We start from the raw sequence: 21,478 nt of genomic DNA on the forward strand, positions 1-21,478 counted from the left end.
GAGTTGTAAAAAGATCAGGGAATTTTACTTTGCTCTTCCCACTCTTGACCTACCAAATGTATGAGTTACGCAAACGTACCAGTTGGATGATTAAACTAATCAAACAACAAACGCCTTCCTCTGGCAGACGTATGGTGTCAGCATCACAAAGTAGCAATCAACACGTACTATGCTGGGCCCTTCATATGCAGTGTGGGGGCTGCAGTTTGCCCACACGCAGTTAGATCCTAGCTATCATACTAACCAGCGTCATGATCTTGAGCAGTACTTGACCTCTTTAAGCCTTGGTCGCAGCACCTGAAAATGGGAATACTGTATTCAGGATTGAATGAGATAGCGGAAAAAGGACAAGCTCATGGGAAAGGCACTCAGTATCCCATCTGACTCTTCATGTTCCTCACATAACAGCCGTGGCGGGAAGGTGTTACTGTGCCAACACGGATTCACTGATGGAACATGAAGAAGCTCAGATAAAGGAGGTTATGTGAATTTCCGAAGGATACGCAGAGGGCAAGGGGAGTGCCAACCCCGGTCCTGTTGGATCTCAGGCTGTGCCCGTTTTCCCAGGGCTATGCCCTCTTAAGTTTTTTGGTGAGCATATGACCATGCCATTTCAATGGCTTGCATTTTGTGGTTCCAGGGCTCCTTCTGCATTTACAAAATCCCTGAGGATTCCAGCACTGAGGACGGCGGGCAGCTGAGAATCCTGCACGGGATTCCACCCAACCACCCTGTCAAAGTCCTGATCAGGGTGTACATTGTGGCGGTGAGCTCTCTTGTTTATGCTGAGGGGCTGTTGTAATCTGCTCGGGCTGCCATAACAAAATGCCACAGCCTGGGTACCTTAAACAATAGACGTTTATTGTCTCACAGGTCGGAGGCTGGGAGTCCATGGTCAAAGTACCAGCAGGGCTGGTTTCTGGGGAAGCTTCTCTACCTGGCTTGGAGATGCCCACTTTCTTGCTGTGTCCTCACATGGCTTTTCCTCCGTGTGTGCATCCAGAGAGAGAGGGAGAGAGACGGGGGGAGGGAGAGAGAGAGAGAGAGAGAGAGAGAGAGAGAGAGAGAGAGAGAGAGAGAGAGAGAGATCTTGTGTCACTTCCTTATCTTATGAGGCCACTAATCTTACCAGATTAGGACACCACCCGTATGACTTTCTTAATCTTAATTACCTCCCTAAATGCCCTATCTCCAAATCCAGTCACATGGGGAATCAGGGCTTCAACATATAAATTTTGAGAGGACACATTCAGTCCGTAACAGGAGGTATGAAGGTTGGGTGGTAACATGGCCATTTCCTGGCTGGCCTTTCACTCAGAGAAAATACTTCCCAGGCATATAGGACTTCTCTGTGTAGTTTTAGTTCCTTCCTGGCTTTGCTGCTAACTGGGAAGGAAACCAAATAGGCTGGAAATTGGCAGCTCACAGGCAAAACTGTTAGAACAGGGCAGCTGTTACTGTGAAATCTTCGCCCCACCCCGCCCCCCACCCCAACTATGGCTCTGTGGCAGTCAAAAAATTTCATTTTGATGAATTTCTGAGAAAAAATATTATCTGCCCTTCTGTCTGAACATGAGAACACTAAACTTTAATTGTGAAACTTTTTGAACTGATTGCCAGCCAGGAAGCTCAGGACCAAATTTGAGGCTCAATCAAAACAATTATCTGCTGAACCTTTATGGTTTATGCATTTGTTTTTATCTTCTGACCTTGGAGTTGATTTTCATAATCTCATTTGATTGCGGTAGTCTTATTTTATATTAACTCTTTGCCTAAATTGCCTGCATCCTTTTTTAAAAAAATAGAAATGAAGCATAAAACAAAGACAAATTATTCTTTAATGCTAAGGGAGAACTAAATGTTCCCTTTCCATCATGCAGTTCTCATGTTTCCTTCACCATCATCTCCATGACCACGGTCAGGGAGGTTGAGATTAGAAGTACTTGTAAAGAATCACTGGCAATGCTGAGTAGTCTATATTAAACACCCACCCACAGGATACTTTAAACTAACCTTTTCTAAATTTTGTTCAGGAGGTCACTTGCATCTTGGGAGTTGTCCTTGGAGAGAGAATTAATATGTGTTTCTTGGAAATGGACCATGTGTACAAATACATTTGAGAAATGGTGCATATAATATTTCTTCCTTTCACCAACCCCTGAGATTCACAAAGTTCATTAGCACATTCAAGCTCTGAGAATTCCAGAAGCAAAGAAACCTATTTAATGGTTGAAACTTTAACCGAATTTTTTAAATTTATTGCCCCACACCTTCCGCCCACCCCGCCCCACAGAAAATCCTGCAGAACTGTGGTTCTATGGGACACAGTTTGGGGAATCCAGAAAGAGAAGTTATGAACAGTAGAAGAAGAGGGAAAAGTTTTTCGGACTACAAAGATTGGGGACAGATGATTGATTGATTGATTGATTGATTCAGCAAATGTCCACAGCACATGTTCTATGTGTCTGGTACCCTGTAGACAAAGGCCAGGAATGCAGACCAGGTTCCTGCTCAGGAAGCAGCGTGAGGGAAGGGGGGCTTGGGCTGGAACGTGAGGACAAGCAGGATTGAACAAATGAAGAGTCAGAGGGTGGTGGCCCTGGGTTGTAGGAAATAGGATAAATTCACTGCGATTATGGGCCGTCCATGCTTTTCACGGACATTCTAGTGATCAGTGATTGTTTGGTTTGCTCTCTCACACTAAGATTTAATCAATTAACTATGTAATGTTAATTTAAAAATCTTTTAATTTAATAAAACACCAAGTGAAAAATAATCCTACTTAAAAGTTGCATAAAGAAATAAAAATTTCCCCACTTCTGCAATTCTACCCCTCCCCCCCAGAAATAACTTACTATTTTATGTATATGCAAATACATCTATCTCTATTTCCACTTGTCTACATCTCCATCCAGGTTGAGATGGCAAATAGGATCCCTACATTGTGGTCAAGCTTGGCAAAACTAAACAGAGCCCTGCTTCATGCATTACATATTCATCTTCCGTTCTCTTTTCTTACCTTGTAATGTAACTTGGGTGTTTTCCCAGATCAGTACATATCGGTCTTCCTCATTCTTCCTGGTGGCCACCTAGTATTTTCCTGTGTTAGTGTTAGTGCCCGTTTATTCGTTCATTCATCAAATATTAAGAAGACCTTGTTCGAGGTCCTGGAGACAATATAATGAAGAAGACTGACAGTACCCTTGCTTGCGTGGAGATTACATACTAGTCGGGGAAGGCTGGGGGTTAAGAAGGTATAAAAATAAACAAAGAAATGGATAAATAAAATGAATGTCAGAGATAACTGCTATGGAGAGAGTTAAAATTGAGGGGTTGTGACGACAGAAGGGACTATTTGGGATTGAGTTTCTCCCTAAGTAATTGACATATAGGTTGCTTACAAATGTGGCTATTAAACAATGTTCTAATGAATATCCTTGAAAATATAGCTCTATGTGCTTCTGCCATTCTATCTGTGGGACAGAGTTCTGAAAATGGGATTGTTTCTCACTCAGTCCTCACCTCTGCAGAGTTGCGCCATCTTTTCAGTATCATTCCTCAGTAGTCCCTGCCACGGCCTTCTTTTACAAAGTGTTTGCTTGTGATGGTTTAATGCCCAGCTTGTCTGGAGTCAGACTTCACTCTGAGAAACAGATCATTACTCACCCAGTCAGTGCTAAGTGCAAGAGTGACAGGGTCATGAATTCAGAGCCCGTAACTTCTGGGAGGAGCCTTCAGGGGTCCACCCCATGATTTCACAGATAGCTCTCAGAGAGATGACGTGACCTGCCCAAGATCCCACGAGTAGTTAGAAATAGAAGTAGAGCTCCAATTCATGCCTTTGGCCTCCTGGTCCAGTATATTCCTCATTTCTTTGCACTAAGTGCTGCTTTCCACTGGGGAGATGACTCCAGAGAAAGTTGAACTTGGGCAAAGCTGGTAACTTTTCTATTAACAGCAAAGCAAAGAGCCTAAAGAAGTGGTTTTTAGCCTTGGCTGCACACTCATTAGGAAGCGTCTAAAAATCCCAAAGCCCAAGGCCAGTTAAATCAGAATATCTGGGGATGGAACTCAGTCAATTTTTTTTAAAACCTCCCGAGTGATTGCAGAGTGTGCAGCCAGTGTTGAGAACCATCGGGCCAAAGGGATTTCCTTTCTCTTCCCCAGGCATTTAATCTTAGCCCAGCTGATCCAGATGGCAAATCAGATCCCTACATTGTGGTCAAGCTTGGCAAAACAGAAATCAAAGACCGGGACAAATACATTCCCAAGCAGCTGAACCCAGTGTTTGGAAGGTTAGTGGCTGCTGGACTCATGTTGCGTTGTCCTGTGCATTTGCTCCTGCTGCATGTCTGTCGGGGACTGCTGTGTGTACATGTGCGTGTCTGAGTAAATGGTGGCAGGACGTTAAATGCTGACTTCTGCTTGATCATCGCCAACCAAACCTAACCTTCATGGAGAAAGGCCAAATTCTTCATGTGGTCCCTTCAGGAATTAGGTGGTACATGGTGAGCTTCATGCCCAGGGTTTTCCAAAATTTCTTCAATCTTGATCTTTTCTACATTCAGCCTCCTGCATGTAGTCAGAGAGGTTTCCGGTTTACAAACAAAGCAACCAAGGCCCAGAGAACCACTGGAGGCCCGGAGAGGTTTAGAAACTTTTTCAGGTTCACACAGCTCATGAGCGGAGGAGAAGGGACCGAACTTTTGTTCTTGTCTCCTACCACAGGGACTTTTTTCCATCATATCATTTTGCAGCTCATTCTGGGTGCCATCAAAAAGTTGAACTGCATCCCCCACTTGTGCTTTGCTTTGCTGCAAAGTGTTTTAAAACACATTGCGTTTGTGTATGTTCAGGTGAACCATTCTCCAGTTCACAACCCTACCACCCCCACTTGTCTTCTGAGTGTGCCACACATTTGTGTTCCCCGCTCGAGTTTGTACACCTGACAGCTGTTAACTTTGGAGTCAAGCAGACATGGGTTTTCATTCTGTCACATACAGGCTGTGTAACTTTATGCGGTGGCCTAACCTCTCTGATCCTAGTTTTCTTCATCTGCAAAACAACAATAGTGACACTTGACTGTCAGAAAACTTTAGAAGGTGAAATATATAGCACCTCGCACATTGTCTACTCTAGCACCTAGTAGATACTCAAAACACATTAGCTTCCTTTTTCTCTCCCTTGACAGTCATTTTAACAATGGGTGCATCTTAAGTATAATCAGTCTCCATCGGCCTCATTTAAATTCGTTTACATATTGTGATTACTTTGGACCCTTTGATATTTGATCAGCACGAGCCTCTTACACTTTATTGCTCCTGAGGAAATGAGAAAATAAATGATCTTGCCTGTTCAGGTTTATGAGAATAATTAAACAGATGTCAGGGAAGCTTACCCTTGCTACCCTGATCCAGGGATGGCTTTATCGTTACCTGCCGTTTATGTAACTAGCACTTCATTTTGCCAAGTACTTTGTAGTCACTTTTTATTAGCTGCTTTCACCACAGTGCCATGAATTAGTTTTATTATCCCAGTTTATGGCTGTGGTAAACGGAAGAGGAGGATGATGGAATATTCCCATCTGCCTCTGGCATTACAGAGATGTTTCCAGTCGCCCTCCACGTGCGGATGCTTTGTTGGATGTGTATTTAATTGTTATTCAGGGACAGAGTTGCTGGCTCCATCTTGCAGTGTTCCAGCAGGGAAAGTGGAGGGCTCCTGGGTTTGATTGGGGTCTGGGGGACTCCCTCTTGGGATCTTACCATAGGAGGATGGCACAGGCTCCACCCCCTGGCACCGTGCCTGCTTTACTTTTCTTTATATCCTCTGACATGATTGATATGTTTGTGTTTATCGGTTGTCTTCCATCTCCCCAGTGGATTGTAGGCTTCTCTTAGGCAGAGACTTGGTCTAGCCTGTTCAATGCCACAACTCCAGCACCTAGGACAGGGTGTGGCACAGAGAAGATGCTCCATAAATATTTGTAGAGCGAATGAATGAATGATGAATGGATGAAGGAACAGATGGATGGGCAAACCTCCAGTTGTCATTGGTATTGAATGGGATCTTGTCAGTGCATCAGCCTGAGGTGGTACCTGTCTGCGGACAGCGGCGGTTCCTCATTTTCTGAATAACCACAGTACCTGGCACATAGTGGATGTGTAATAAATGTCAAATGAGCAACTTAATAAACGAAAGAATAAATAACTGAACAAAGAAACAGTGGGACATCTTCGCTCTGAAGCTTAGAGGTACCAAATATTTCAACAAGGCTGTTTTTACCCGATTCGCAGTGCATTCTCTTTTTTCCAACCACCATTGTATCTAGAGATCGTATCTCATTGACGCACAAATTGGGATAAGCCTAGTTCTTCCCTAGGTGACTGAAAGTCCAACCAAGGTGGGTTGCTTTGAGTAGTTCTTTTAATGACAGCTCCCATGAAAATTCATGAGAGGTTAATCTGTGAGCACACAGCTTGGGGAGATGGGACAGAGCAATTGAGTCCTCTGTCACGGTTGCCAGGGGCGGTTAAGCACTTAATAAGTCCTTCCTCGGTGGCAGCAGCCTGGTGACAGCTAAGCTCAGATAGGAGGCTGGAGACTTCCTGTGAGAGCCTCTAGAATATCAATGACTGTTTGGAATCCAAATCCTGGAGTCCCAGGGAGGCAATACTCTGTCTTCAGATGGAAGCCCCGCATTTCTTTCCCACACAGCCTATCCCTGGCCTGCTTGAGCTTCCTCAGTCTATTGTAGTCACTGGAGCTGTCAAACACCTCTGGTTTTTTCTCCGAGTTCATTGGCTCTGGCTGTACTCTGATTTCAGTCCTTTCCACCCTGGAGAGTGAGAGTCAGGGTTCAGTGGATGTGACCAGGCACGCAGCAGCCCAGACAGGCCCGGGAACATGCAAGGAAACAACGGGCCCTCATTCTCCCTTCCTCCCCACCTCCTCTCTGTCCCTTGCTCCCTGACCAGCCCGCCCCACCTTTCCCAGTACACCAGAGTCCAGGAACAACTAGAGAAACACTTGTGCATCTTGATTTGATTTTCAGTAAGACATTTTCCGAAAATGTTGGGTTTCATTCAAAATTCAATTCTTCAGTATCTTCTCTAATGCGCAGTAGCATAGATAGATAGTGTGTCGTCACAGGAAGTCCAGCGGTGCCTGTGTTCCCTTCAACACCTTGCACTGGTGTGGTATGGTGGACAGAGCCAGACCCGGGAGTCAGCAAACTGGCACTTATGCCAGTTAGGCCCGATTTATGCTCCTGAGCAAGTCACTTGTGTTCTCTGGGTTTCTATTTCCTTACGGTAAAATGAAGGGATTTGATATGGTCCCTGAGGTCCCGTACAGTTCAAGGAAACATATTACATGTCTACTCTCTGTAGGTGATTTGCAGGCTCCAACATGCAGAGGTGAAGAAGGCAGGTCTCTGTCCTGAAGGGGCTCAGAATCTCGTAGAGGCAGCATTCCAGTCCTGCAGTTCTGTTTTTATGATTTTTCCCATCTTCGATAGGGTCTTCATCTAAAATAAAGTCAGCTGGCATTCCCTGATGAAGCAAAAATGGAGGGGAAAGGGAATGGCAATTTGTTGGGTGCCAGATGAATGCCTAGGAGTCACATGTATGCTTTCTATAAACCATATCACATTTAGCCACCATGCTATAGTATAAAGAAGGTATTTATCCCCACTTACACATAAGGAGGCTGAAAGGGATGAAATAACGTTTCGCTGTTTTACAACCAGGAAGTGACTGATTCAAAAACCAGTCTTGGAAATCAGTTATGTTTGAGACCAGTTTTGCTGTCACCCTAGTTGAAGACTGCAAGAGAGTCCATGAAAGAGAAGATTATTGTCTACTGGGAATTGACAACAGTTTGTATCTCAGTGAAAAATTAAACCAAATATCCACTAAGTAGTAACTGAGTTTCTGAGTGTTTAGTGAGTTCATATGAATTGTAGCTAAAAACAAACCGGGGGAAAGTTCACTGTGTGGCCAAATATTGTTGACCCTTAAAGCCTCTACTTGGACCACAGGTCATTTGAGCTTCAGGCGACGTTCCCAAAGGACTCCCTGCTCTCCATCCTGATCTATGACCATGACATGATCGGGACAGATGACCTCATTGGCGAGACCAGAATCGACCTGGAGAACCGCTTCTACAGCAAACACCGAGCCATCTGTGGCTTGCAGAGCCAGTACGAGATGTAAGTTCTTTCTCCTATGGAGACATCGCTGGCATTCCGAGGCTGTGGCCTCAGCTTGTCCACGCTCTGGGAAGGCCAGCCAAGGCTCAGCTTTAATATCTCAGCAGGGCTCCATGTCAGCAGGGCTGGTTTGGGGAAACTGTTCCCTGCACCAGAGGGTGGGAGGGATGGGGGAGGCAGCACTGATTTAGAACCCAAGGCAGGTTCTTCAAGAGTCAAGAGCTGAATTGTATGTGTTCACTCGATCAGCTGGGCCTGGTGGGCCCGGTGGGGAATGATGGTAGAAGGGGAATGACTAGAACAATACAAATGCCAATATCCCAGTTAATTATAACCAACATTTATGAGGGCTGATGATATACCAAGCACTGTACATGGAGTATCTCATTCAATTCTCTCGAACCCGATGAGGTGTTATCCCCATCTTAAAAATGAGGGAAGTGTGGGCCCAGCTCTTACGTTTTACAGAGATTTTGAATTCTACTTCATTTGAAAATATAGACTACCAGTTTTATTTTTTTAAAAAAATATGTTGTATCTGATATCTTAAATAAAAAAATGAAATCTTAACAATTACAAATTTCAGCTAGGAAAATATGAAAAACATTCATTAGATTTTCATGGCATACTTTTAGAAATATTTTTCTGACTATAAAATAATATATTCATTGTAGAAAATTTAGGAAATACACAAAGTACAAAACAATGCTCAAATTATTCTATGCAGAGATAGGTGAAAATTTTTAATGCATTTCCTTTTAGTATTTTTTTCTATGCTATTTTTTCCTCAAAGGTGGACTCATACTGTCTGTGCAATTTGTAAACTACTTGTTGCACTTACCCTTATAAGCATTCTATAATGTCATTAAATATCATTTGAAAACATTATTTTAATAGCTGTATGGTGTTCCATCATATGAATTTATTGTGAAATGACACAACCAATTTGCCTTCCTGAATTTTAGGGCATTTATATTTTTCTTCTTTATTCTATTAGAAATATTGCTGCTATAAGCATTCACATATAAAAGCCATTGCACATCCCTCTGATAATTCACTCAGTACGCATCCGCAGACATGGATAATTCCATTGAAAGAAATGCACCCTTTAAGTACTGTTCATATATATGTCCACATGGCTCTCCAGAAGGGTTGTGCCCATTTAGACTCACATTCACTGAGTCTGAAGGCCTGTTTCCTCCATGACACGACTTTCAGACAAGTCTCTACTGCTGGCCCATCCTTCTCTGAGCCTTGAATGGCAGCTCAGTTTTGGAATTCTAGTGAATGTATAAGGCTCCTGAGGTATTTACTTCACTCTCAAGTACCTGAGAGGGTACTATTCAGAGGGTGATTAACTGTCTCTGAAGTCAGAGAAGGAAGCCACAGGCCAACATGGGACATCCTTTGTGCAGAAGAATTTCCTGATGGTGGAACTACCAGGGAGCAGAATAGTTTAGTCAGGGAAGTTATAACTTTTACCCACTGAAGAGTTTTAAAAATAAGACATGAGCATCTATGTCTGGGGAAGCCGGTGTGTGGTGCTGGGCCTGGCCTGGATGGACTTTCAGGATCCTCATATATCTCTGGCACAATGTAAGACAACTGCTTTCTAGCCATGTTTTGATTTATTGAAATGCTTAAACAACTTAAATTCTAATGAATCCTGTATGAAATGTGCAACAAAATCCAAGCTTATCTTGGGCCTGGCTCTTATGAAGAATTTCATTGCCACTTAATAACTTTTAAACAAACAGCTAATTTTTAAGCGAAGAAGGGTTGGAAAGAAACTCAGCAGCAGGAAAATCACTGATTAGAAAAATAGCACATCAACACTTTCTGCCTGTGTCTTGAGTCTACAATATGACTGGGGGAAGCTGAGGGGAGGAAAGAAGCAAAGGAGCTGAAAGAATGAACTAGGCTTTCCTCGTAGAATAAATAGCAGCCAAATGGCTATTCTGCTAGAAAGAAAATAAAAAAAACGAAGCAAAAACAACCTGCAAAGAAATCCATGGAGACAGAAAGCAAATGGGTGATTGCCAAGGGCCGGGCTAAGGAGGAATGAGGAGGAGTAATTGCTGAATGGTAAGGGTTTTCTTTTGGGGTGATGGAAATTTCTTTGGAATTAGATAGAGGTGGTAGTCGTACAACATTGTGAATGTACAAAATGCCACTGAATTGGTCAACTTTAAAATGGGTAATTTTATGTTATGTGAATTTCAATTTTTTAAGGTAGAGTTCTTTAAAAAAAAAAAAAACTTACCTGCAAAGGATTTTTTATGTCAAGCTACACAGAAGTCCTGCTTTTCATAAAAGCATGCATAGGCATAGGTATTGACCAGAAAAGAGAGAAAACAAAACAAAACAACAAAAAACATTAGCCCCACGTGTGTAGATGGCAACTTGAATCTGAAGGAAACCACACAGATCATACTTCGGTGGCCATTTTAATGGGGACAATGAGTGTGTCTTTCCTGGGGAAGCTGGGCCTCACCCTATCTGTCCTTCCTCCACTTTTCAGAGAAGGATACAATGCCTGGAGAGACACGTCCAAACCCACCGAAATCCTCACCAAACTTTGCAAAGACAACAAACTGGATGGACCCTACTTCCGTCCTGGGAAAATACAGATAGGAAACCAGGTTTTTTCTGGAAAAACATCCTTCACTGAAGAGGACACTGGTAACTCCCCACAATGTATCCTGCTGATGTTGCTCTTCTTTCTGAAATCCTGCTTCTGCTGGTATTTGTGGCTAGGGACGTGGTCATCTCTTGTAAAAGTAATGCATGCTAATGGTCGAAATATGGAAAAGGGGGATAATGAAAATCACTCATAATCCCCCAAATCAGAGATAAGCACGCTGCATGCTGCTGTATTTCCTTACAGTGTGTCTGTGTGGGGGAGGGGTGCAATATGTCACCTTTTTACAAAATTGTTAAGTGTACCATATATAGTTGTTCTTTTATCCTGCCTTTGCTATTTTCAATAGACTACGACGATTCTCTTTTATTCTTTGAAACGATCATTGATAAGATTCTATTTTATGGCTGTGCCATTACATTGTGTCCATTTTTTGTAGTGACACTTAATGCACCATGAACTTCTTTATACATATTTTTGCACATTTCTGATGTGTCTACCATATAGATCACATGAATAGAATTGTGTCAGAAGGTCGACAATAGTCTTAAAAAAAGAATGTTATACAAATTATTGGATGCAACCCAAATTACCCCTGTAAATGTTACACTAACAACTCTCCTATTTCAACACTACGAAGTAGATTTTCCGCAGGAGCATGCCAGGAAGATCCCAGGGAGGCTTTCATAAACTTAGGAAGAGAAGAAAAGTCACCTTTATTTTATTGTCATGATACAGAGCATTCTTGTGCTGTCGTCATCTTGTACTGTCCATTTGGTGCTTAAAAGTTGCCCCTACATGGTGCAGTGTTTCTGATGCAGGAATTCAATTAAGGACATGTGACGGGATGTTTTGATACTGTTATGTTGGTCCCAACACTTTGATGCCAAGATTTCTTTTTACCATGTTGTTTCGACCCCAAGAACTTCTTGAAGGTTTTTACGTGCAGAGTTAATTGACATTTAGATAGGATATTAATGACATTGATGAATTTCTGTTGAGAAAAATTCTTTTTCACAATATGATTTATCAAACCAATGTAGTTCCTTGGTCAATATCCTATATCTCATAATTAAATAATTTTTTGCCCACCAAAAATCTGAAATTATGTTCATCAAGATCAGTTCTTGATGGATTAAACTTCATGACAAAGATTTAGTTCATGACAAAGATTACTTGTTTGTCCCTGTCAACTTTTACTGATTGTAATTATTGCTATTGGGAGATATTTTTGTGCGGCCCCCCCCCCAACCCTCCCGCTTTTTTAAACCAAATTCAACTTTCCTAGATTTGATTCTTTCTACAATGTTTGCCTTATTTTGCAAGTATTATATCTACCATTATTTTTATCATGAATTATCTTCTTTAGTAAAATGATGGATGAAAGAATCTTTCCTGAGAGCAGGAGGTGGTAGGAGGGAGGTCCCAAGTCATAATGAGAAAAGACGTCCGTGAATAGATATCGTGCCCATTTCACCCCCTCGTCACCACCTAGTCACCCCGATTCCCTAGGCTTTCTCACACTATTGTGTTAGCAAACGGTTTTATATCTCCAGGAAACATACTCTCTCCAGTATCTTGAAGCCAAGCTGGTGATTCATAGACTCTGGAGGGATCTGATTCAAGGGGTGAATGGAGCCTCGTATTGCAAGATCCTGACTGCTTTCTGGGCCTTCTTGTCAACCATCTCATGTCTCACTCTCTAAACCTTCAGTCTGTTTCCCTTTGCCACCAATCTACCCCCACCTCTTTCCATCCTCTTTGTCCTTTTCCTCTTTTGCGGTCTTTTCTTGTGCCTCAGTATATTTAAAGGAAACCTTTAAGGGAACGTTTAAAAATGCATCTGACAGCTCATCACTGCCCTCTCACAGGAACATGCATCTGACAAGTCTCTTTATTTTTCTCTCTTCCATGCAGATGAGACGGTGGAATCTTATGAGCACTTGGCCCTCAAAGTTTTACACTCTTGGAAGGATATCCCAGAGGTTGGATGTAGGCTGGTTCCTGAACACATAGAAACTCGCCCACTGTACCACAAGGATAAGCCAGGAATGGAGCAGGTAGTGGCCAAGCCAGTTCTGGCCCCACTAGGACTGTTCATCCCCAAGGAATATGACTTTTCCCCTAAAAGTCAATCTTCTGTGCCCTAGAAGAATGGTTCTCAAACAGGGACCATTTTGACACACACACCGCCCCATCCCAGGACCGTTAGCAATTCTGGAAACATTTTTGATTGTCTCAAGTGGGTGGGGGTGCTACTAGCATCTAGTGGGTAGAGGTCGGGATGCTATTAAACATCCTGCACTGCACAAGAAAGCTCTTTACAACGAAGAATTATTCAACCCCAAATGTCAGTAATGTCCAGGTTGAGAAACTATGCCCTAATCAGTGTCGGACTTACTGCTTTTTCCTTTTTAGGATTTGAGTTGGCAAAACTCTTTTGGAAGAATTCCTGACATTTCAAAAACTTCCAAACTCATCTAATATGCCCAAGGCCTTGTCCAAAATCTATCAGTAACCACACAGCCCACTAGTTTTCCCAGAGAAGTCGTAGACGGTGGCTTGCTTTGAAGAACTGGCAAGAAGTTGTGTGGAATATGTAACTAGAAATGTGGGTTAGGAGTTGGAAGGGAAAAGAAGGTAAACTTTAATAAGAACCTTCTGTGTGCTAGGTCCTTTACATAAATTATCGCACATAACGAGGATGATCATAGAACGGTTTATCCAAACCGTGGCCATTTTGAGAGTGGAAAAGGGCACTATTGATAATTGAGCTGCACAGGGGGCCCACCCTGGGGTTTTCCTAGGCAAACGAGACTGTGTGGGTCACTTTACTCTTATTCCTTAATACAGTCTCAGCATGTACTTAATATGATCCTTGTAAGATAAGAAAAGTGAGGTTCAGAGAATTTAAGTAATTTGCTCAAAGTTTCTCAGCTGGGATTTCACCCAGAGAGTTGGAGGTCCTAGTCCGGTCCCAGCACTGGAGTCACTCACTGTGTAACGGGCAAGGCATATGAACTTGACTATCAGAGCGCAGTCCCCACCTTAGTATCCCAGCAGTACTGGAGTGTAAACCTAGTGATAGCACGTGTCAGGGAGTGCCTTGAAAGGGTGAACCTTATCGGATGGAAAAGCTTATTATTGCTTCTTGAAATTTACTACAATGTTTGAAATTACTTAGTTACTGGTATCCTTCCTGTCAGATGTGGCTTTTTGATGAAAGGTGCATGTCAATGTATCTTTAGAGAATAAATCATCCCACTTTTCCCTAGGACTGTTAATCCTCCATTGAATGGGTTCTTCTCTTCCCAAATGCTAAAGTTTGTCTTATGTCTTCCCTTCCCCAGAACATCTTTTTGCCCCCTAGCCAAGCCTCCCGTCCTCCTGTAACCTAAATAGCTACGCTAGTGGCAGCCCCACTTCCTTCTTATACAATCCCCCCGACCCCTCCCCCCAGCCCTTGTCCATCTCTCACTGTCTTGCCTGAGCCGACAGAGGACTTAGAATGTACACAACAGATCTGACACGGAATCCACCAGACCTTTTCCCCACATGGGCTCCTAAGTATCTTGCAACAGGGTAAATAAAGTCTGATGTAGGGAGTTCAAGGCAATGGATGGTAGGCCCTATTCTGCCACTCATTAGCTACAGGACTTCAGATCCTTTCTTTGACTTCTCTGAGCCTTAGTTTCTTTATATGTAACACAGAAATGTAGCTGGGTGAGCATTAATGGGGATAATGGATGTTAAGTTATATTCCAAACAATGAAGCATGGTATTTCTGACAGATAGTGTTATCGTTTTCATCTTTAAGAGTTTGTAGAAAGAGCAGAGTCTCTGGAGTCAACACGCAAGGGTTGAATCCAGACTCTACTACGTACTGTCTGTGTAAGCATGGGCAAGATGCTTGCTCATCTGCTAAGTAAGAATAATAACATCTACCCGGTGCAAAGTTTGGGAGAGTTAATGGGATAATGCTTGTCAAGTGCACAGTTTGTGTCTACACACAGTAAATGTTCAGTAAAGGTTTGCTTGCCCTTCTCCTGCTTTTAATATATGTTCTGATTAATTCTTACTCAAAATGTAAGTTCTGTCTTTGTCAGCAAATATTCTAAACATGTATAAAGCTACCAAGCTGTATCTAATATCCATTTCTAGTAAAGAGATCTGTTAAAACCGTGAATGATCAATTGTTCATGAGCTCCTCCCTCAAAGCTCAAGTCTTTTTTTCTTGACTAGGGCCGCCTGCAGATGTGGGTGGACATGTTCCCCAAAGATATGCCTCAGCCTGGACCTCCTGTTGACATTTCACCAAGGCAACCCAAAGGGTAGGTCAGCTGCAGCCCCGCCCCCACCCCCTTCAGGGGGAGAGACCATGGCAGCAGACTAAAAGATCATGACATTTCATCTGGTGTCTAATATGTCACATTGATTAATTGGCACCTGATAATTGTACCTTACTTTTCACCTGACCCATTACAGCAGGATGTGAGTGGTGGTTGATGGTAGAAGAGTGGAGATTGGAATGGTGGCCCCTGCTTTATGGTAGGGGTTACTGAGCTTCAACATTCTGAAAAATGTTGATTCATAGAGGGAGGCTCTGCTCAGAGAAATTCACAGCCTTGGCGATTCCAGGTGGGACACTTGCTATTGATGGAACTAGAACGTTAGTGTTGGTATTTTTGAACTTGGTAAAGCTGAGGTAGCAATACCAGAATCACATAGACACCAGCTGAATCAGCTTTCAAGGTTTTCCACCTAATCCTGCCTTCCCTCATTCCAGATATGAACTGAGAGTAACCATATGGAATACCGAAGATGTCATTTTGGAGGATGAGAATATCTTCACAGGACAAAAGTCAAGTGATATTTATGTGAAAGGGTAAAGTCATCAACAAACGCCATCCTCGCTTTCCTTCCCCTCTTCACCTCTTTAACCTCTAACCAAACCTATGCCTCATGGAGATACTCCACCCACATTCCACAAAAGGAGTTCGTCTTATTCACCTTGTTACACAAAGTCACTTTCTTTGTCAAATATTTGTCTCATTTGGCCAATTTGCTAAGAATTATTGTCTTATGAAAATATTTTTGTGAAGAAATCTTATTATATAAACATCTCTTTCAGTTAATTGTTGGATGCCTAAATTTTTTGAGTGACATTTAAAATACTTTTATACCTGAAGGAAGTAGAGAGATGTAGTGCTATTGATGAAAGACTAAGTGTGAAGACGATTGTAAGACTAATACAAAAGCTAAAATTTAGACTTTCGCGTTGGCTAGTTCTACTGATAAAAAAGACACCAACCTAGGACACAGGAAACAAAGCATTTTATATCTCTCTTACATCTAGGCTATGACACAAATGCCTTAGTAGGCTTCCTGTTAGTCAGGGAGGGAGATGAAGAGGTAAAAAATCAGAAGCAAAAGGGACATAAACACGTACCTTCAGAAAAAACTCATCTCAGCCCCATCTTGGTCTCTTTGTCTTCCCCATCCAAGAAATCTTCCTCATTGACTCTCCTATTTCTGGTATGCTATTAAATCTTGTCCATTTTACCTCCCAAATAGCCATCAGCACTATCCATTGTCTCCATCTTCACCACACCACCACCATCGTCTTTTCCCCCATTGTCCCTTGCTGAGCCACTGAAATACCAAAACCATCTGAATTGGTCCCTCCATATTCACTCTTGCTTCCAATAATTGGTTCTCTGTGTTGAAACTTGAGTTAGCTTTTCAAAACACAATCTGATCATATCAGTCCTATACTTAACATCCTTTAATGGCATCCTATTTTCTCTGGACAAAGATTCAAATCCCTACTATGTCCTAAAATATTCCATATGACTAGCCCCTATCTCTCCAGCATCATCTCACTGGATCAAGACTCCCCCATGCTTTCTGCTCTCTAGTCCACCGAGCTTCTTTCCCTTCTTAGAATGTATACAATAGGGCCTTTGCACATCTCTCTGTGGTGACTTCTGCCCTACCTACATCCCTCCATCCCCTTCTTCTATGGCAATAGCTCCATGAGGGCAAGGACCATCTCTGTTTACTCTCCATCACTCCTCTAGCATCTAACTCACTCCTTCCGTCATAACAGATACCACATATATATTGCTTGAGTGAGCACCATCTTTAGCTAAATAACTGTGTCCATACCTCAAGTGGTACCACTTCTCTGGGAAGAGAATGGTCTTTACCCTCCCCTGCCCTGTGGGGGAGGGATGTCTGTTTTCAGAAAACACATGGTTTGGAATTATCATTTAGTTTGTATCAAAGTGTCTATCTACTCAATAATTAATTCACCATGAATTAAGTACTAGGGGAAAATGTGAACTGTAGCTTATTTTATGCTGGGGATGGAGATAATACTAAGAAGAAACAACAGCATAGATAATTTGGTGTACACAAAACACTTTATAGTTATTACCTCATATAATTCCTCAGAACAGCCCTATGAGCTAGGTACTATCATTGTTTCTATTTTCCAGATGAAACAAAGGCACAGAGAGGTTAGAAAACTTACCTTTGGCTGCACAGTTAGTAAGTGGTTGAGCCAAGATAGAAACCCTGGTGGGTGCAGGCAACCCCCATACTCTTCATGCCACACTGATACAGGCCTGCTGGGTTTTTGAGACCCACAAACAGAGAGGAGTGGCCAGTTACAGGCCTGATATCCCAAGAGGGCTCCTAGGGTGAGAGAAAACTGATTACACTTTCACTTCCTATTTCCTGAATTTTCCTTCATTATTGTTTGGGGCTTCAGGTCTATCCAAGACCAACTGGAGACACTTCCCTAACCTGGCTTAGAATGAGAATCTTGTTTCTGTTTTAGACTCTTTGACCTCTATTTTCCTCTTTCAAATTTAATGGAAACTTGCATCTAAATCCAACTATATCATAATCTTCAAACTATGATCTACAACCACATTGAAACTACCGTGTTTCCCCGAAAGTAAGACCTAGCTGGACAATCAACTCTAATGCGTCTTTTGGAGCAAAAATTAATATAAGACCCGGTATTATATTGTATTATATTATATTATATTATATTATATTATATTATATTATATTATATTATATTATAAAGACCCAGTCTTATTTTACTATAAGACTATAATTTTTGCTCCAAAAGATGCATCGCAGCTGATTGTCCGGCTAAGTCTTATTTCCAGGGAAACACGGTCGTTAGTTCCCTGTGGATTATACTGATGCCTGAATAAAGTGCTCTGAGGGCTCCACTGTTTTTCCATTTTTATTCAGGTGGCTAAAGGGTTTGGAAGATGACAAACAGGAGACAGACGTGCATTACAACTCGCTGACGGGAGAGGGGAACTTCAACTGGCGCTTCCTGTTTCCGTTTCAGTATCTCCCAGCGGAGAAGCAAATGGTTGTCACCAAGAGGGAGAACATCTTTTCCTTAGAGAAGATGGAGTGTAAGACGCCAGCTGTGTTGGTGCTCCAGGTTTGGGATTTTGAAAGGCTGTCCTCGGATGACTTTCTGGGTAAGCCAGTGGCTTCATCAAGCTCATATTGATGCGAAGGGTTTTGTCCCAGTTTGGGGGGAGCGCGGTCTGATTTCGCTATAAGGATAATGATTTCGTTGCTATTTATGATAGCAAAACATTGGAAGTGCTTCAAATAGCCATTGATAGCGTATTGGCTGAACAAGTTATGGTGTGTCCACATGGTGGAAGAGACATATTCAGACATAAAGGGACCTTTGCTTTACCACTAAGAAGCTGTTAAATTTTGAGCTAATTATTGGTCCACTCTGCCTCAGTTTGCCTCAGTTGTAAAAATGGGGATAGTAGTATTACATATCTTAGAGGGTGTCGGGGGATGTAAATATGATAATACAATTTAAAAACTAAACACAGTGCTTCTTATATAGTAAGCACCCATTAAGTGATAACCCTGCAGCCATTAAAATATTAGAATATTTCATGAGGTGGATAATTGTGTGAGATGCATTAAGTGAGAAAAAGTGTCAGAAAAAAAGAAACCCTTTCTATAAAATATATGTTTATATGTACAGGAGAAAGTGATATTCACAGACAGGTAAGGAGAGAGAAAGACTGACGTAAGGATAAGCACTAATGCATAGAGCAGGGGTCAACTCTGGGGGAATGGAATGACGCACATTTTCCTGTTATTTTTTGCATATGTGCATGCTCTAAGTGTTCACAATGAACAAATATTCCTTTTGTCATAGGGAGAGACTATTTAAAAAAGATACATGATGTTTTCATGGCATTTTCTTAACACTGCCTTATAATCATTCACTCATTGAAAATACATGGGTGAGAGAGAGCAGCTACAAAGTTAATAAGATTTAGTCCTGGACCTGGAATTGTTTAGTGGACTCCAAGAGGGAGGTGAGGTACAGGAAGGGGTTTCTCATAGGCTGACCTATGCTAAGGCAGGGGAAGGCTCAAAGGACAGGCACGTGACCCAGACCACACTCAGGGAGCAGGGAAGATGCCGAGAGCAATGGCACTGAAAACCGAGGTTTAAAAGTTACATATTGTGGCTCTGCTCTTGTTTCCTACCTGCTACCACATTATTAATGCTTTGAGGGCACCAAACATATCTTGGTCAGATTTGTACCCCTAATACCTGGCACATGCTAGTGACCCAATATGCTGATTGAATGACTAGTGAGTGGATGGATGGATGGAGGGAGGGAGGGAAAGAGGAAGGGAGGGAGGGAAGGATGCATGGGTGAATGAGGATGTTGATTGATTTTAAAAGCGCTTCCATAACTGTCACTGGCTTCTCTTCACAGGCTCCCTGGAAATGAACCTCAATAGTTTCCCCCGAGCAGCCAAGTCTGCCAAAGCCTGCGATCTCACCAAATTTGAAAATGCAAGTGAGCAGAGCAAGATCTCCATATTCCAGCAAAAGCGTGTGCGGGGCTGGTGGCCTTTTGCTAAAAGCAAAGAACTCACAGTAAGTGACAGCTGTAGGAGATGGGGTGGGGATCAGACAGCGGACATTATGCTCTTTAAACGAGTCATTTGGTGAACTTCAAGTGAAGTGCCTTGCAATGAATGACACAGAGCCCTTGAGGGCAAAGGTTCTGCTGAGAAGTAAGAATTTTGATAACTTTATAAATGCATTAAGCCTTCCATATTTCAGCATGCTTGATTTAATAGCTCTCTGTGTCAGGGTGGTTTTCTGTCCTCTTGGCTTGAACTTGTGCCCCTGGCAATAATTTTTTCAACACTTGTTGAAATTATGCATAAAATCCTGACTAATGTACAGTTTTACATAACTACCTCATCTTTTCCCCTTCAAACTCAGTTTAAAAAGTGATCCATCCTTTTAAACCTTCCTTGAGAGAGTGATGCGGGGAGAGCCATTTATCCCTTTTTCGCACTGCTAACTTGGTCCACACTGTGTGGGACATGCTGTGGGAATTCAGACCTTTCACAAATAGCGGGAAGAAAGTGTCTTCTGGCCTTCCTTCCATTGCTTCTCTGTAAGGGAAATTGTTCCTCACTGATCCTCTGTAAGGGCAAAGGGATGACTTAAGAGATGGGTGAAGTTGAGAAAAGGGACTGAAACTGCATCGTGGCCTCTTTCCTCTGCTCCTGTCCTCTACTTGGGGCCAGTGTGTTCTCCCCTCTGCTCCTCTGGCCAGTGGCAGCAGTGTACCCAGGTCAGGACGCTCCTGGTGGCAAATCTGGAGAGATACCTGTTTCTGTGTGTGTGTGTGTGTGTGTGTGTGTGTGTGTGTGTGTGTGTGTGCTTTAGGGGCGCAGTAGATGCAAGGCAAGGATTCCCTTTGCACCTGACGGGGTAAATGGCAGCTGCCAGCCTGACACCATGGTGTCTCAAGTAATTATGTTTTCTGGGAGTTTTTCTTTCTTCCCACCATTCATTCTCAGTGTAATCCCTTCTGGTTGGTGAGATTGGGAAAAGAGAATGACGTTCCGGGCAGGCTCATTCTTCCCAGTTCTCCCAGGTACTTCCTGAGGGTTTGCTACATGGTAGCCTCTGTACTTAGTTCCAGGCTTCACAGCTTAGCACATAATAGATGCTCAATCAGCGAATTGATTGATTGATGAATGGATGAATTCAGAAACGAAGTAAGCATGGCCTTTACCCTCAACCAACTCAGAGTCCAGTGAGAAGAACAGATGTATCAGCAGTGTGGTCACACATGAATGAGTCAAAGTGTAAATGACACAGAAGAAGAAATAGGAAGGAAGGAGCTAATTCTCTCTGCGGGAGCGTAGGGTCAAGTAGGGCAGAACGTGAATTTTCCAAGGACAAAGGATGATGAAAAGGTAAAGCCACCCAGTAGCGAAGAAGACTCCTAGTGCCCAGATCTTGGTTTCTAAATATCAGTTCCTGCTACAAAGATGCCACCGGACATCTCTGGAGAAATGGCTAATTCCAGGTCTAGGACAGATAAAACACAAGATAAGTCTCATTGTGACAAACAGGACAATTTGAACAACAAAGAATGGCTAAGCTTTGGGCAGAAAGCTTTTTCTGAGTTTTGAATTACTTCCTTAATTTAGCTGCCCATAAGTGGAATTCCTAGTCTAGAGGGTAACTATGTTAAATAATGCACACGCAATCACACCATAAAATGTATGTATACA

The 21,478-nt window shown here is 42.5% G+C and overlaps 1 protein-coding gene across 1 annotated transcript in view; it reads left to right on the plus strand.

The window, feature by feature from the left end:
- Positions 1 to 21,478, plus strand: part of FER1L6 (fer-1 like family member 6) — a 138,208-nt gene that overhangs the window by 109,925 nt on the left and 6,805 nt on the right. Inside the window, exons 31-39 of the mRNA XM_033126834.1 lie at positions 641 to 766; positions 4,168 to 4,295; positions 8,042 to 8,212; positions 10,734 to 10,894; positions 12,771 to 12,913; positions 15,096 to 15,184; positions 15,640 to 15,738; positions 18,126 to 18,367; positions 19,651 to 19,814. Of these exons, the coding sequence (XP_032982725.1) occupies positions 641 to 766; positions 4,168 to 4,295; positions 8,042 to 8,212; positions 10,734 to 10,894; positions 12,771 to 12,913; positions 15,096 to 15,184; positions 15,640 to 15,738; positions 18,126 to 18,367; positions 19,651 to 19,814 (1,323 nt within the window). The remainder of the gene's footprint in view (positions 1 to 640; positions 767 to 4,167; positions 4,296 to 8,041; positions 8,213 to 10,733; positions 10,895 to 12,770; positions 12,914 to 15,095; positions 15,185 to 15,639; positions 15,739 to 18,125; positions 18,368 to 19,650; positions 19,815 to 21,478) is intronic.

This window comes from Rhinolophus ferrumequinum, chromosome 14, assembly GCF_004115265.2.
Source record: "Rhinolophus ferrumequinum isolate MPI-CBG mRhiFer1 chromosome 14, mRhiFer1_v1.p, whole genome shotgun sequence".
NCBI lineage: Eukaryota > Metazoa > Chordata > Mammalia > Chiroptera > Rhinolophidae > Rhinolophus > Rhinolophus ferrumequinum.